The sequence below is a fragment of the Chelonia mydas genome, chromosome 6 (genome assembly GCF_015237465.2).
Source record: "Chelonia mydas isolate rCheMyd1 chromosome 6, rCheMyd1.pri.v2, whole genome shotgun sequence".
Taxonomy (NCBI): Eukaryota; Metazoa; Chordata; order Testudines; family Cheloniidae; genus Chelonia; species Chelonia mydas.
In genome coordinates this window covers 39,377,356-39,390,019 of record NC_051246.2, presented here as the reverse complement: position 1 = coordinate 39,390,019, position 12,664 = coordinate 39,377,356, and the positions used below count along the sequence as shown (strand labels likewise).

Genomic DNA, 12,664 nt, shown 5'->3' with positions numbered 1-12,664 from the left:
GCCCCATAAATTTAACTTGGTGATTATTGCTCTGATAATCTGCCCCATGACACTGAAGTATGGAACCATTCTGCAACGTCAGAGAATGAATATATCTTTGGAAGTGCTTTTGGGTCCAAGTAATTCTGCCCCATAATCATTTGAATATTATACAGGGTAAAGAAATTCAAAATTAAGGCATGATCCAGCTCTTCCTGAAGACTCCCACTTGCTTCAGTGGAAATTTAACAGTACTCTTACCGCATGTAAAAAAAAAAAAAGATACCCATACTGTCAATAGAAAAATCTAAAGGAGAGAAAGGAGAATAATATACAGAAATGAACCAGGGAAGATCCAAGTGCATCATTTTTCAAAAACCGGCTTATAACCTAGATTTTTAATTACTCTAATTGCCAACAGCTTTTGTGCAAAACAATGGAAGCAAATCTAGGTTAAAATTACTCTTTCATAAGCACTGTCCTGATTACCTGTTGGGTTTTATCATGTTATTTATGTCAGAAACAAATTTGTGTTTCAGTAAACTAACCCCAGCCAACACTGCAACCTTCATATTTTGTGTGTATAAAACTGATAACAAAAACCTGAAACACATTCAGGTTTGTTTTTTTTTTTAATGTATTTTTCTCCAATTCCCCCTTCCACCTCCACTCACACACATTCCCTCTATCTTTATCAAATTGCAAACAGTGGCATTTAAAAAACAGGCCTCTTATAGCCTATTGAGCTTTCTTTGCCATGACCTTATTTTACAGAATATATCAGAGTTTGAAGCTACTGGGCATTCTAATGTAAACAGTGAAAAAAGGCCTAAGGCTGCATTTATTGTTCCTTGAAACTTCCATTTCACTCAAATGGGCATTGCAGGTCCACAAGGTATTTAGAATCAGGCCCACTGTGTATAAAATAACCACACGGATCAAAAAACAAAGATGAATTATTCTAAAAATACTAGGCCAGATCCTAAGCTGCTGTAAATCGATGCAGCTGCATTGACTTCAGTGGAATTACATTGATTTATATCGGTTGAGGATCTGGCTCAGTGGAGCTAAATCTCTTCCTATACTGCACTGATTCTATCCCAGTGAAACTCCACTGGCTCCAGTGCACTTACCCCTGATTTACAGCAGTGTAGGAGAAGAGAAACACGCACATTGACCCAGTCCTGCTTGGTCCGTGCTGGAGCAAAACCTGGTTCTCATTCTGCCCCCTACTTAACAATGCTTTTCAGGGTATGATTACAGCTTGTGTAGGCAAGCTATCTTTGAACTATCTGGGTCAGGTACAAAGCAGTGAAGCCACAGTAGCATATACTTCAGCACAAGCTAGCTCCCCGAGTAATTACCCAGGGTTCTATGCAGGCTTATACAGACTGACCTGAAGCCCCTGTTGCTGCTGCTGCTTGACTGCTCTGGGATCCAAGCTAGGTAGATTAAAGCTAGCATGCACACATACATGTATTAGGTTTGTTTTTCAAGAAACTCATCAATCAATTTCAAAAACATTTCCTGGAGTTAAGTTACGTTTATCTTTAACTGGACAACAACTTGAATGGACACATTGTCTGGGAGTCTGATTGGTGTTCGAAAATATTATGAATGCAACCAAAAGAGATGACGTATTGCTACAAGACTTTTTGCATAAATGAGCTGTGATTACAGAAAAGACATACTCTTATACTCATGTAGCTCCACTGACTTGAGTAGAATTGCTCCTGATTTACACCATTGTACTACATAAGAGGAGAATCAAGCCCATTGACTTCAATGGGAGTTTTGTCAGAATAAAGAAGAGTGCAAGATCTGGCTCCCTATGGATATATTTTTCACATTTTTTCCCTCTCCCCATTTGGTCCTTTTCCTAAGGATGACCTGATAGGTACATTCTTGGCTTCTTGGATGGTGGTTATTAGCCCTTTGAGATAAACTCATCTTTTTAATATTCGTATAACATCTAAATCAGGAAGGGAAAGTGTTTGATTGAAAGTAATTTTCCTCTCAAGACTTACACCTATCAGTGCTGTCTCACAATGGGTCACTTTGATCATATTTGGAGAAAGCCCACCAACTGTCATTTTAAAGCCAACGAGCAGGATTTCAGCCTTCAGTGATATATCTGCCAGAAGCTCCCCTTGAGCTTTCTTTACTAGTAAATTACCAAATTCAAACTCTTTTCTGACACGTGAATGGTGGAAATAAGAGCTGTTAATTTTTTAGATTTGCCTAATAGATCTTCAAGTCATGCATATTTGAAGAGAGCCTAAATAATGCCTCCTTGCAAAGAGATACCGCAAAAGAGCCCCAGGAAAACAACATAAACAAACAAAAAAGGTAAAGGCTACTAAGCTGTGAAAAATAAAGGCAAAACTGATTTGTAGACAAGGGAAAGCAGATTAAATGGCAAGAAGCAGAACAAAATATAGCAAGCACAAATAGAATTGAGTTTAGTAGGAAAAAAATAAACAGAAAAACCTGGAAAGTTTAGGCAGATGGGGCTCTAATATGGAGTGTGATTGGCACAGAAAAATCCAATTGATGGTCTCTTTATGAAAGAGCCAAAACTTGTAATCAGACTAGATTAGTGTATATAAGGCTGAAAAAGAATATTTATTCACCTAACATGGATTTGGATTTAATAAATGGTGACAATTCATCACTCAGTGCAAGGGCTGATTTAAATATCTGCACTAGGAAGGGGCAGGGAGAAGACCGTCAGAAATGAGATAAATATTAACTCTAGAGATCATACTGCATGATAAATAGACAAATACATTCCAACAATAATATTTAATACATCTTAATGTCATAGTCTGGCCACTTTGCAATCAAAATAAGATATTCTGAGGCACGGCTCAATCTGGGAAAACACTCGTTCTTTTGCCTTTTGCTTGAAGCATTGTCAGCCAGCAAAATACATGGGTGCACACACACATGCACTTGCATATACGTGTATTAGATTCATTCTTCAACAAACTCACCAATCAATTTCAAAATCATTTCCAGGAGCTATGTTCTTCTTACCTGGACAACAACAACCTGAATGGACACATGGTCTGGGAGTCTGATTGGTGCCCGAAAATATTGTGACAATGCAACCAAAAGACGAAGTATTGCTACAAGACTTTTTGCATGAACAGCTGAAATAGATATTAAAAACACAAGTTACATAAGGAAAAGTAACTAAGGCAAATATTTATTTTTGCTTGCAGGAACACCAAGGAATATGGGATACTTTTTCCCTTGGCATCTGGACTCACTGGAGGCTGCTATCAGGGTACCTTTTCTTCAACTGCCTTCCTGCTTTCCATAAATCAGCTGGTAGTAGAAATGAAGTGCAAAAAAAAAATAAAAAATTAGCTTTTGCAATATGTCTGGATGCCATTGGCCTGGGAAGGTGGAAATCTAAACCTGATCCAAAAGCCAGATTTTATGTACGGCTGCTTAAACAGCCATCTATGTTGGTCCTTTATCCTCTTTATTTCAATATGGATTAGATATTTTTGTATTCATAACATGCACTTTATTCATTTTTAAGTGTCACAATGTCTGCAGGGTGATAAATGAGCCTATTTTGGCTGAAGCCTTGAGCAATAACTTACTAAACTCAGTGACTCAAACATTCCTCATGAACTTGTTATAGTGCTTCTTGTTATTTTAGCTTTTTCTCAGCAGGTTTCATATGGGTAGTTAACACTAGCAAGAATTACAAGATATCAAAGGACTTACTGTAGGTAAGCTGTAATCAAGTATCAACCCACTGACATCAAAGGGGAATCTATTTCTAACTTTAGTACTTTCTTTCTTATTATTTTTGCTTGTGTCCAGATTTGCACTGCATTTTGAGGCTTCCTTAGGGCAACACTCTAAAATGATAGTTGACAGCTACAAAACAATGCTGCCGATTTTCCATACACAACTTAGTAGTTATTGGTCAGTTTATTACACAAGTAAAATGGTAAGAGAGTCAACGAAATGTTCTGCTCCGTCACTTCTAATCTAAGTCACAAACATGTGCCAGAGATTTCTCTGCAAAAACATCACATGATTTGGCACAGTTGGCAAACTTTGCTGGGGATACTACAGGTCAGGAATGAGGTGCTTTGGCAAAGCTGGATAAGGAAGACTGACCTGCACCTACTCGTACTACAATTGGCCTGAGCCACTGCTGTCAATCTCCTACTTTAGCACTAAAACTCACAAACACATGTAACACATTAAAACAAAGACAAGTCAATCACAGGGCCGCCCTTCTCCCACCCCTTACATCCTGCAGTATAGGAGCCAGGAGGGAATGGAAGAAAACTTTAGGGCAAAAAGTATGATAGGATGAGAGGGAGAGGCAGCTATGCTTAACGTTCACCCTGCCTCCTCACACCTACCTCTTCCCTCCATAGATTTATGCTGACAGTGGGACTCTGGAGATGAAAGGGAACGTGGCTCAGGGTGGGGGAAGAAAAATACTGCTATAAACCTACTGGCCAAGATTTTTAAGAATGACCTTGTGATTCTGGGTGCCCACCTTGAGACACCTTAAAGGGGCCTGGTTTTCAGAAAGAGCTGAGCACCCACCTTCTGAAATAAAGGCCCCTTTAAAGGGTCCCAGGGTGGGCAAAATCATGACCACTGTGGGCTCCCTCCTGCATTGCTAGCTGTTAATATCGCTCTTTTTTTAATACATTAAAGGCTAGGGAAATCCTAACCCCACTAACATCAATAGAAGTTTTGCAATTGACTTCAGTAGAGCCAAATTTCCACCCTAAATATATTCAGTTGGCTTTGATCCAATCTAGCAAGCACATTACATGCACATAACATGCAAAAGGATATCTGAGTGCCTAAATACTGCAGTTATGCATGCTGTAACACCTTTGCACACATACATATGGTAAATGCAGCTGCAAACAGGTATGCAGGCACATTTCAGTGCACAGATGTCATGTTTTGAAAATCTGGTCCTGAAAGGTTGAGCATCAGCAGAGAATGAAGAGAGAAGTTGCTGCATTCACTCTCACCCTCCCCTTACTGTGCAGCTACCACCAGAAAGGGCAGGAATTGGTGGAATTACTATTCTATGTTCATGAATTGCAGCTGGGAACTATAGTATCTATACTATCAACAAACGAGCATTCCATTGTGAAACATGCAACTCACAGTCAACAGTCCACTTGATGCTCCTTGGAGGAAGTTTGAGGGTTTCATTGATCTTCTCAAGAACTGTCTGTAACTTCTGCTTCTGAGCAATTTCAGACTGTGTGACTTCAGCAACATTCAGTTTTTCACTCTCAAGTTTCTCTGAAGTGATAATGGAAGGAAAAAAAAAAACAACAACCAGCCAGTCTACTCCTTAACCCTAGGTACCATGAGTAATATATGTGAAGACATTCTGTTACAATGGATTTTTGGAAGATATCAGGCATCACAGTTTTAAAATTAACCCTTGATTTCTCAGCCTGCTCAGTGAAGAATGCTCTTTTTCCCTTAAAGGGATTTCCAGTCTCATTTTGGAATCCTAACAATATCACCCACATTTTTCCCTTATTCCCCCTAACCTTTTAGTCTAAACTAGTGAAGGGTTGGATGCAACTCCTTCTAGAGCACATCTAAGGGGGCTAAACATGCTGACGCTGCCTCCACAGCTCTACCACCAGGGATCTTCTGCACAGAAGTAAATTGAGCTACAGAGCAACAAGCCTGATAGAGACAAATATCATGCTTTAAAAGGTTTGATTCGTCCACTCCAGACCAACAGCTTCTCTCTCAGTGAATTACTGCCTTAAGCAACATGAATAAAGGCCAGGTGTGAACCAGTGGAAGTAAGTCCACACAGGGATTTGCAGTGGTTTAAGTAAATCAATTTTTAAAACTAATTTTGGAAACTATTGCTAGTTGTGTATATAGACAAGGACTTTAATTAATTTAACTCACAGTAGGTCTGTGCAATGAGAAAATGGCACAAACATATTTTCAAGGTAGAGCAAAAAAGTGAAAAAAGTGAGCGTAGTGATGATTAAAGATATTTTATCAACCCAATTTTAACAAAATGTATTGGTTAATTTAAATAGTGTTCTTTCATCCATAATTTTGTGAAATTATCTAATAATTTGGATGTGCATAAGGTCTTAGATGACTGTATGATTTCCATCCATAAATATAATTTCCAATCCTGGAATATCTGAATGCAAAATTTTTACTGAGCAGAAATTTGTCAGAAGCATTTGTTATTTAAAAAAAGATAAATATTGCTATTAATAATATTTATCACTCCTATGCAGTAGTTCTTTTCATTTGCAAATTGCTTTATCAACATTAATTGATTAATTCTCACAACAGTCCTGTGAAGTAGGCAAGTATAAGTATCCACATTTTACAGTTTAAGAAACTAATACAGTGGAATTAAGTACAGAGAAGATAAGTGGCTTGCCCAAGAGCAAAAATTATAACCAAGGAGCTTCTGACTCCCAGTCATTGCTCTGAATGTTTCATCCTAAACGCTCACATTGTATTATCAATGGAGACGTAATTTCAAAACAAACTCATTGAAGGTGCTTTCAATATTGATAGTAAGCAAAGGGAAAAAATCCAGTGGGCACATCTGTCCTAATTCAGGAATAACTGTACTGATGTCAGTGGAATTGCATAGGTGTCAATGAGACCAGAATCAGGCTCCATTATCATTATTAGCAAAGACAATGCTTGACAATGTTTTTGTTAAACTGCCAGGCTCCTCCCAACCACTGATTAACACGTAAGGATAATTTAGCAATAAAACTTTCCTGATACCACCACCACAAATAAAACAGTTAATCACCCATCAGTTGAATTTCACAAAAGAAACAGTCAGCTTGTGAGTTTATCTTGCGTCAATGGCAAATCTTGCAATGGGAGAAGAAATGGAGCCTAACAGTCCACTCCTGCAAGGATCCAAAGTCAAAGGGCCTCTTGCATGAGCACCAGGAGATCCGGGCCTTAAATCTTCAGGTCTGATCCAAAGCCTGTTGAAGTTGGTGGAAGGATTGCTATCGACTTCAACAGGCTCTGGATCAGGCCCAAGTAAGTGAAATATTAATATCTATAGTAAATTAATTAGATTGTGTCTGATGTATGTTTTTGGGTTGCACAGAAGTCAGTGGGGCTCTGCCCACACGGATCCAATACAGGAACAGAGCTATATTAATTGAATCACAATGTGTTCAATTTCTTAATCATTCATAGAGGCACAATCTCTTTATGGACCTGATCTGCATGACCATTACTAGAACTGCTCATAGAATGTTTCAGGATTAGTTTCAGATACTGGATTTTACTGTAATCACCAAGAAAGTGGCTTCCAAGCCAACAGTTAAGTTACATGCCAGCTCTGCTTTCATAGTCTTTTCTTTCTCTCTTTCTCAGTTGAAGCTGTTTGCAGCCCACTGGGTATCATTACCTCACTAACATTAAATCAGACCTCAAATCAGACAGAAACTTCAACTTTCCAGAGGGACTTTGAGATTTGAATAAACTAAACTATGGAACAGCACAGATTAAAAACATCCACCATTGTAATGGAAATCCCCTCGCTTTCAGACTTGGTTTCCACTTGTCACATAGTTGAGTTTCTACAGCACACATGCAGATAATACATTTAATTGGAGAGAGATTTACTGCCAATACTAGAACCCTGCCTCCAGCACCCCTGGTATGCATTATAATCTTTTTATCAACGACAGTGTAACACATAGTACAATGTAGTTGATAAAACTGCTTCCTTTATACTACAGGATACAGCCTATTGTTCAAGGGTCTTAGAACACTGCGCTATTTTTATATCATTTTAGTGCAACAAATGTAAAATGATACCAAGCCTCTTCTAACTAGGAATGAGTGGCCCACTTACTGAAAGTGCTCCAACAGAATGCATATATATACATATATAGTTTCTTACCAAATAATTTCTGTAATACTTGTCCATCATACATGTCTTCAGCAAGGTCTTTCACAATGATCCGTTCTCCTACCAATACATCATTAATCCAGTCAATTAATACCTATAGGAGGAACACAAAATTTGTCAGGGTTATGCATTGTGTATTAGCAATGTAAAACATATGTCATTTTATACAACGATAGCAAACACTCAGCAAAGAGAGCACCAGTGCTAAAATGGCAAGTGGTGTGGCGTTCCAACAGGAGCAAATGGGACAGACTCAGGCATAGAAGGGGATAAGAAATTTTTGCTGGTTACACCAATGGTGACCGAGTGCATGACACAGAGGAGATACCGATCTAACTTTTCTTGGAAGGAAGGATCAGGGTAGCATAGAGCTCTGGATATGGGACTGATGCAAGCCCTTTTAGGCCAATGCCTTTTCATTGATTTCATTGATTGGTTTTGTACCAGGCCCTTAGTGAGAGGACAAAGTTACTGAAGTCAGCCTCTAAAGAAGCTACCTACTGATGCTCCTGGTATAAGATAGAGAAAGGAGCTACAGAGGAAATCACAGTAGTCTTATGATTAGAGGGGGATTGGGATTCAGGACTCCTGGGTTCTATCCTAGACTCTGTCACTAGCTTTGTACTGTTGGGTAAATCACTTAACTACTTTGTACCTCATCTAAAAATTGATACTTTACCTACTTAGTTAGAACATGCGCTGTCACATTTTGAGGTTCAACCCAAACCAGCAGGAACTTGTGTCACCACCCCCCCTGTAACTCTGGGTGCCTTAAATGCTGTGTTGCTGTGGCTCACAGCACAGACACCAACAGCCAGCAGACAAGTGGGCTCCACTTCCCTGAGTGTCTGTGTACTATGAAGTCCTGGTTTAGTGCTTTGACCCCAGCAATCTGCCTACAACAAAGCAGTCCCACCCTGGCTTCTAACAACGTCGGTTACTACTTGCAGGGTGGCCCCAACACACTCCCAGTCCCAAATTTCCCCAAAACTGCCTGCTTGGTCTCCTGCATTTGTCTACTGGCTGTGGGTGTCAGGGCTGTAAGCTACAGCAGCAAAGCATTTAAGCACCCAGAGATACAGGGCAGGTGGTGATACAAGCCCTCACTGGTCTGGATTGAACCCCAGAATATCACATGTGCGCTGTTAATTGCTCGTACAGTATTTTGAAGTGTTCAGATGAAAGAAGTCAGGTAAAAGGAAAAAGTAGTTTAGCTTTCTTTTTACAGTGAAATCTGAAAGTGTGTGCATGCTTTCCATTACCTTTATTAGCTCTTGTAATTTGGGGTCACTTCTTGAATTTGGATCAATCATTGTTCGGACTTCATTTTCCTCTATGAGTTTAAAAAAAAAGATATTACAAAAATTATACATTTATAACATTATAGTTTACATCAGGTGCTTATGTTAAGATGTAAAATTTTTGTGAATTACCCAGCATCGTGTCCTCAGGGTCTAGTTCAAATGGAATTGGACTGAGAGGTAAATTAATGGCATTTATTCCTTCTTCCTGTAGTTCAGACACTAGAAAACGAAAAAGAAAGCGTGGTCAAATTTCAGTCCACTTTTACTTACTATTTCTCCCCTGTTAACAGCTACTTTAATTATATTCATTTATTTGTAAGAACATGAACCCATTGCCTAAGCCTCAGGGCAACAAAAATAAGAGGCACAATCCAACAAAACCTTACTCATATGAGTAGTTCTGACATGAGTAATTACACTGAGGTCAGTGTGACTACCAAGAAGAGTTTGTAGGATCAGATTCACTCACAGTCTAGAGGTCCTGAATTCTACTCCCAGCCCTGCACTGGGTCTGTGGCCTTGGGCAAATAATTTCACCTCTCTGCCTCAACTTCCTGGGTACAATGGGGCTAATAATACTTACCTACTGACTTCACAGGGAGATTGTGAGCATTGATTTGAAAACATTTATAAAGTGCAAGTATTATTATTGCTCTATCATCTGGCAATGTTTTGGGGCCCTTTGGAGGAATGGTTCTATATGCACAAGATGATACTATTAAGGCCATAGCAATGACGACTGTTGCTTGTTACTCTAAAGCGCACAAAAGCAACTTAGAAGAAACAAACATCTTTAACATTAAAATAGTAACTTTACTCCATACTCTTACCCTGCTTGTGTGTGTGTGTTAGTGTGTGTGTGTGTTATATTTTACACAAATATAGAGTGGCTCTGAGTGGCTATTTTAACAGTAAGATAATGCTGACAATAATAGTTCCTTGGATTATTGGATATTGTCTGAAACTGAAGGCTGAGAGCAATGGACCAATCTAATTTGTCATGTGACTCCAGTGAATTTAGAGGAATTGCACCGAGGCTGATTTTGACACAGCATGCACAATCTCAGTAATTGTTTACACATAAAGGGAATTGCTTTTTTTAACTGCTCATGTCCCCCTAGAGACAATCACTATTGGTTTTATTATTCCATTTGATTTTATGTTCTAAGGTCTTTATGGGCATAAAAACTTCAGTGAATAAAAGACTTCCACACAGAGACTTCTATGTACTGAAATCTTTATGCCCATGAAGGATTTCAGCACACAGGTTTCTAGGTAGAAAACTTTATTCACATACATTTTGATAAGGGAGTATAGTGAATAAAATCTGCTACAGCCAGCTGGCTCCTGTAATCCCTGGCTGCACCCTCCAGAGGAGCTGGTTGACTAGCAGGGTCAGACCAACCAACCAGCCCTACTTGGGCAGGACATACGAGAGGAAGCAGCTAGTTTTTCTTCCTAGCAGGGGACAGACCGGGAAACAGTCAAGCAGTCCTCTCCCCATCAAGAGCCATTGGCAAAACTGGCTGATTCCTCATCCAGGAGATTGGGTACACTAGTGCCATAGGAGGCAGACTTTTTAACCTCTATGTGTCCAGTGTTGCACTGCAATATGGTAGCAAAGTCTCAGGAAGGTAAGAGCGACCCCCACGCAAACAAACAAAAAAACCCAGCTAATTTTAGTCACATGTCTAACCAATTTAATCTAACCAATTTAATTATGAATAAAATCTGTATGGTTTGGTAATTAACTTCAGTGAAGACAGGATTTCACTGATAGGCACTGATCCTGCATATGAAAGTGAGTAATCCCATTGAACTCAATGACACTATTCACATGCTAAAATTACTCAGATATGTTGTAAGTCTGCAATCTTGAGGCTATAGTGTATACCCGCTCATGAAATGTGATTCTTCTCTCACGTGTATTGGTTATACACAAGTGTAATTCCAATGACAATGAAGTATCAGAGGGGTAGCCATGTTACTCTGGATCTGAAAAAGCGGCAAAGAATCCTGTGGCACCTTATAGACTAACAGACATATTGGAGCATAAGCTTTCATGGGTGAATACCCACTTCGTCGGAATGACAATTAAGTTACTCCTTATTTTGTGTGCACGCACACACACAAATATATAATATTGAAATGACCATTCAAAAAAGTATATATCATGTCAGCTTGTGTGTGCTGAGAGCGAAATGTATTGCATAATACAGCAATGGGATTTCTAAGAATTTCCGTCACAGACCACTACTATATGTTTAGAAGTTTATAGCTCAACACAAGAATTCGATTTAGGTTATGGCTTTGCATACTACATAACATTTCAGCAGAGTAGTCCATTTTAAAATCGTATTTTATTAATTTATGTGTTTTAATTAATTTACATAAAGAATCACTAAAGTAGCTCTAGTACTTTAATAAAAACAGAGGTACACAGGTTTGAGGGAACTTTTGTGATTTAATAGTGACATTTCACAAATGAACGAGACATAAAATAGCCCAATGTCCTGTAGTATTGTCAGGAAAAAATTAAACCAGAGGAGACATTGGGGTTTAGAAATGAGATGCTGCTTATGAACAGTGAGGTTTTTGGGTTTTTTAAAGTATAAAGATTTTTATTACATTCTTAAATACACAGACCTATTCTCTGACACAAAACAGCGGAGTTATGCCACCCTAGTGGTGCAACACTGCTCTAAAGCCATTGGATCTGACTACTGGAAAATTTCTGCACCCACTCCACCCAGTCCCATGGCAAAGCAGGCCTGGCTGAAGAAAAGAGGACATAGCTAAGGCACCCTGCGCTGCAGCAATCCCCAGCTGCCAGAATGGCCCATAGGGATCTTTGACAGTTGGGCTAAAGTAGAACATCCCCCAGGCTCTGCTATTTTACATTGGAGACTGGCTGAGTCATTAGATCAGCATCAGGGCATGAGTGCAAAATGTACATCTACAATGCTGTCTCCTCTGTGGTGATTGCTGCCCAACTGCAGCCAAGGATCTAGGCAATCATGGGCTAATTCTCCTCTCAGTTACATTAATGCAAATTCAGGAGTAACTCTACTGACTGCAATGGATTTATGCCAGTTTTATGTTTGTGTAACTAGGAGGAGATTCAGTCCCTCTATTCACAAAGTTGCTTATATGGTTATTGTGCTGGGTGGAGGTCAGGGTTGAATTTACCCCTGCTGTGAGATCACTGAAGTCAGGGGAGTTACACTTGGCCCAGAGAAATCTCTTCTCATACTGACAGTTGCAATTCCCAGTTAAAACTCCTGCTGAGGAAGGGACAGTTTCCTCCTCAGACTTATGATTATCCCCCATATGCCAAATTCATTGCTAGAGTAAGTAGGCACTGCTCTGCAGGTATCAGTGGTCAATCAGTTGCCTCCAATTATGCCCACCATGATTTTGGCCCCAGAGC

The 12,664-nt window shown here is 39.4% G+C and overlaps 1 protein-coding gene across 10 annotated transcripts in view; it reads right to left on the bottom strand.

Annotated features, from left to right (window-relative positions):
• Window positions 1-12,664, bottom strand: part of PARVA (parvin alpha) — a 98,449-nt gene that overhangs the window by 31,716 nt on the left and 54,069 nt on the right. For all 10 annotated transcript variants that reach the window (XM_037899833.2, XM_043550239.1, XM_037899831.2 and 7 more), the window contains 5 exons: window positions 9,364-9,453; window positions 9,193-9,263; window positions 7,922-8,024; window positions 5,149-5,289; window positions 3,019-3,134 (listed from right to left, as the gene is read on the bottom strand). In XM_037899833.2, the coding sequence (XP_037755761.1) occupies window positions 3,019-3,134; window positions 5,149-5,289; window positions 7,922-8,024; window positions 9,193-9,263; window positions 9,364-9,453 (521 nt within the window). The remainder of the gene's footprint in view (window positions 1-3,018; window positions 3,135-5,148; window positions 5,290-7,921; window positions 8,025-9,192; window positions 9,264-9,363; window positions 9,454-12,664) is intronic.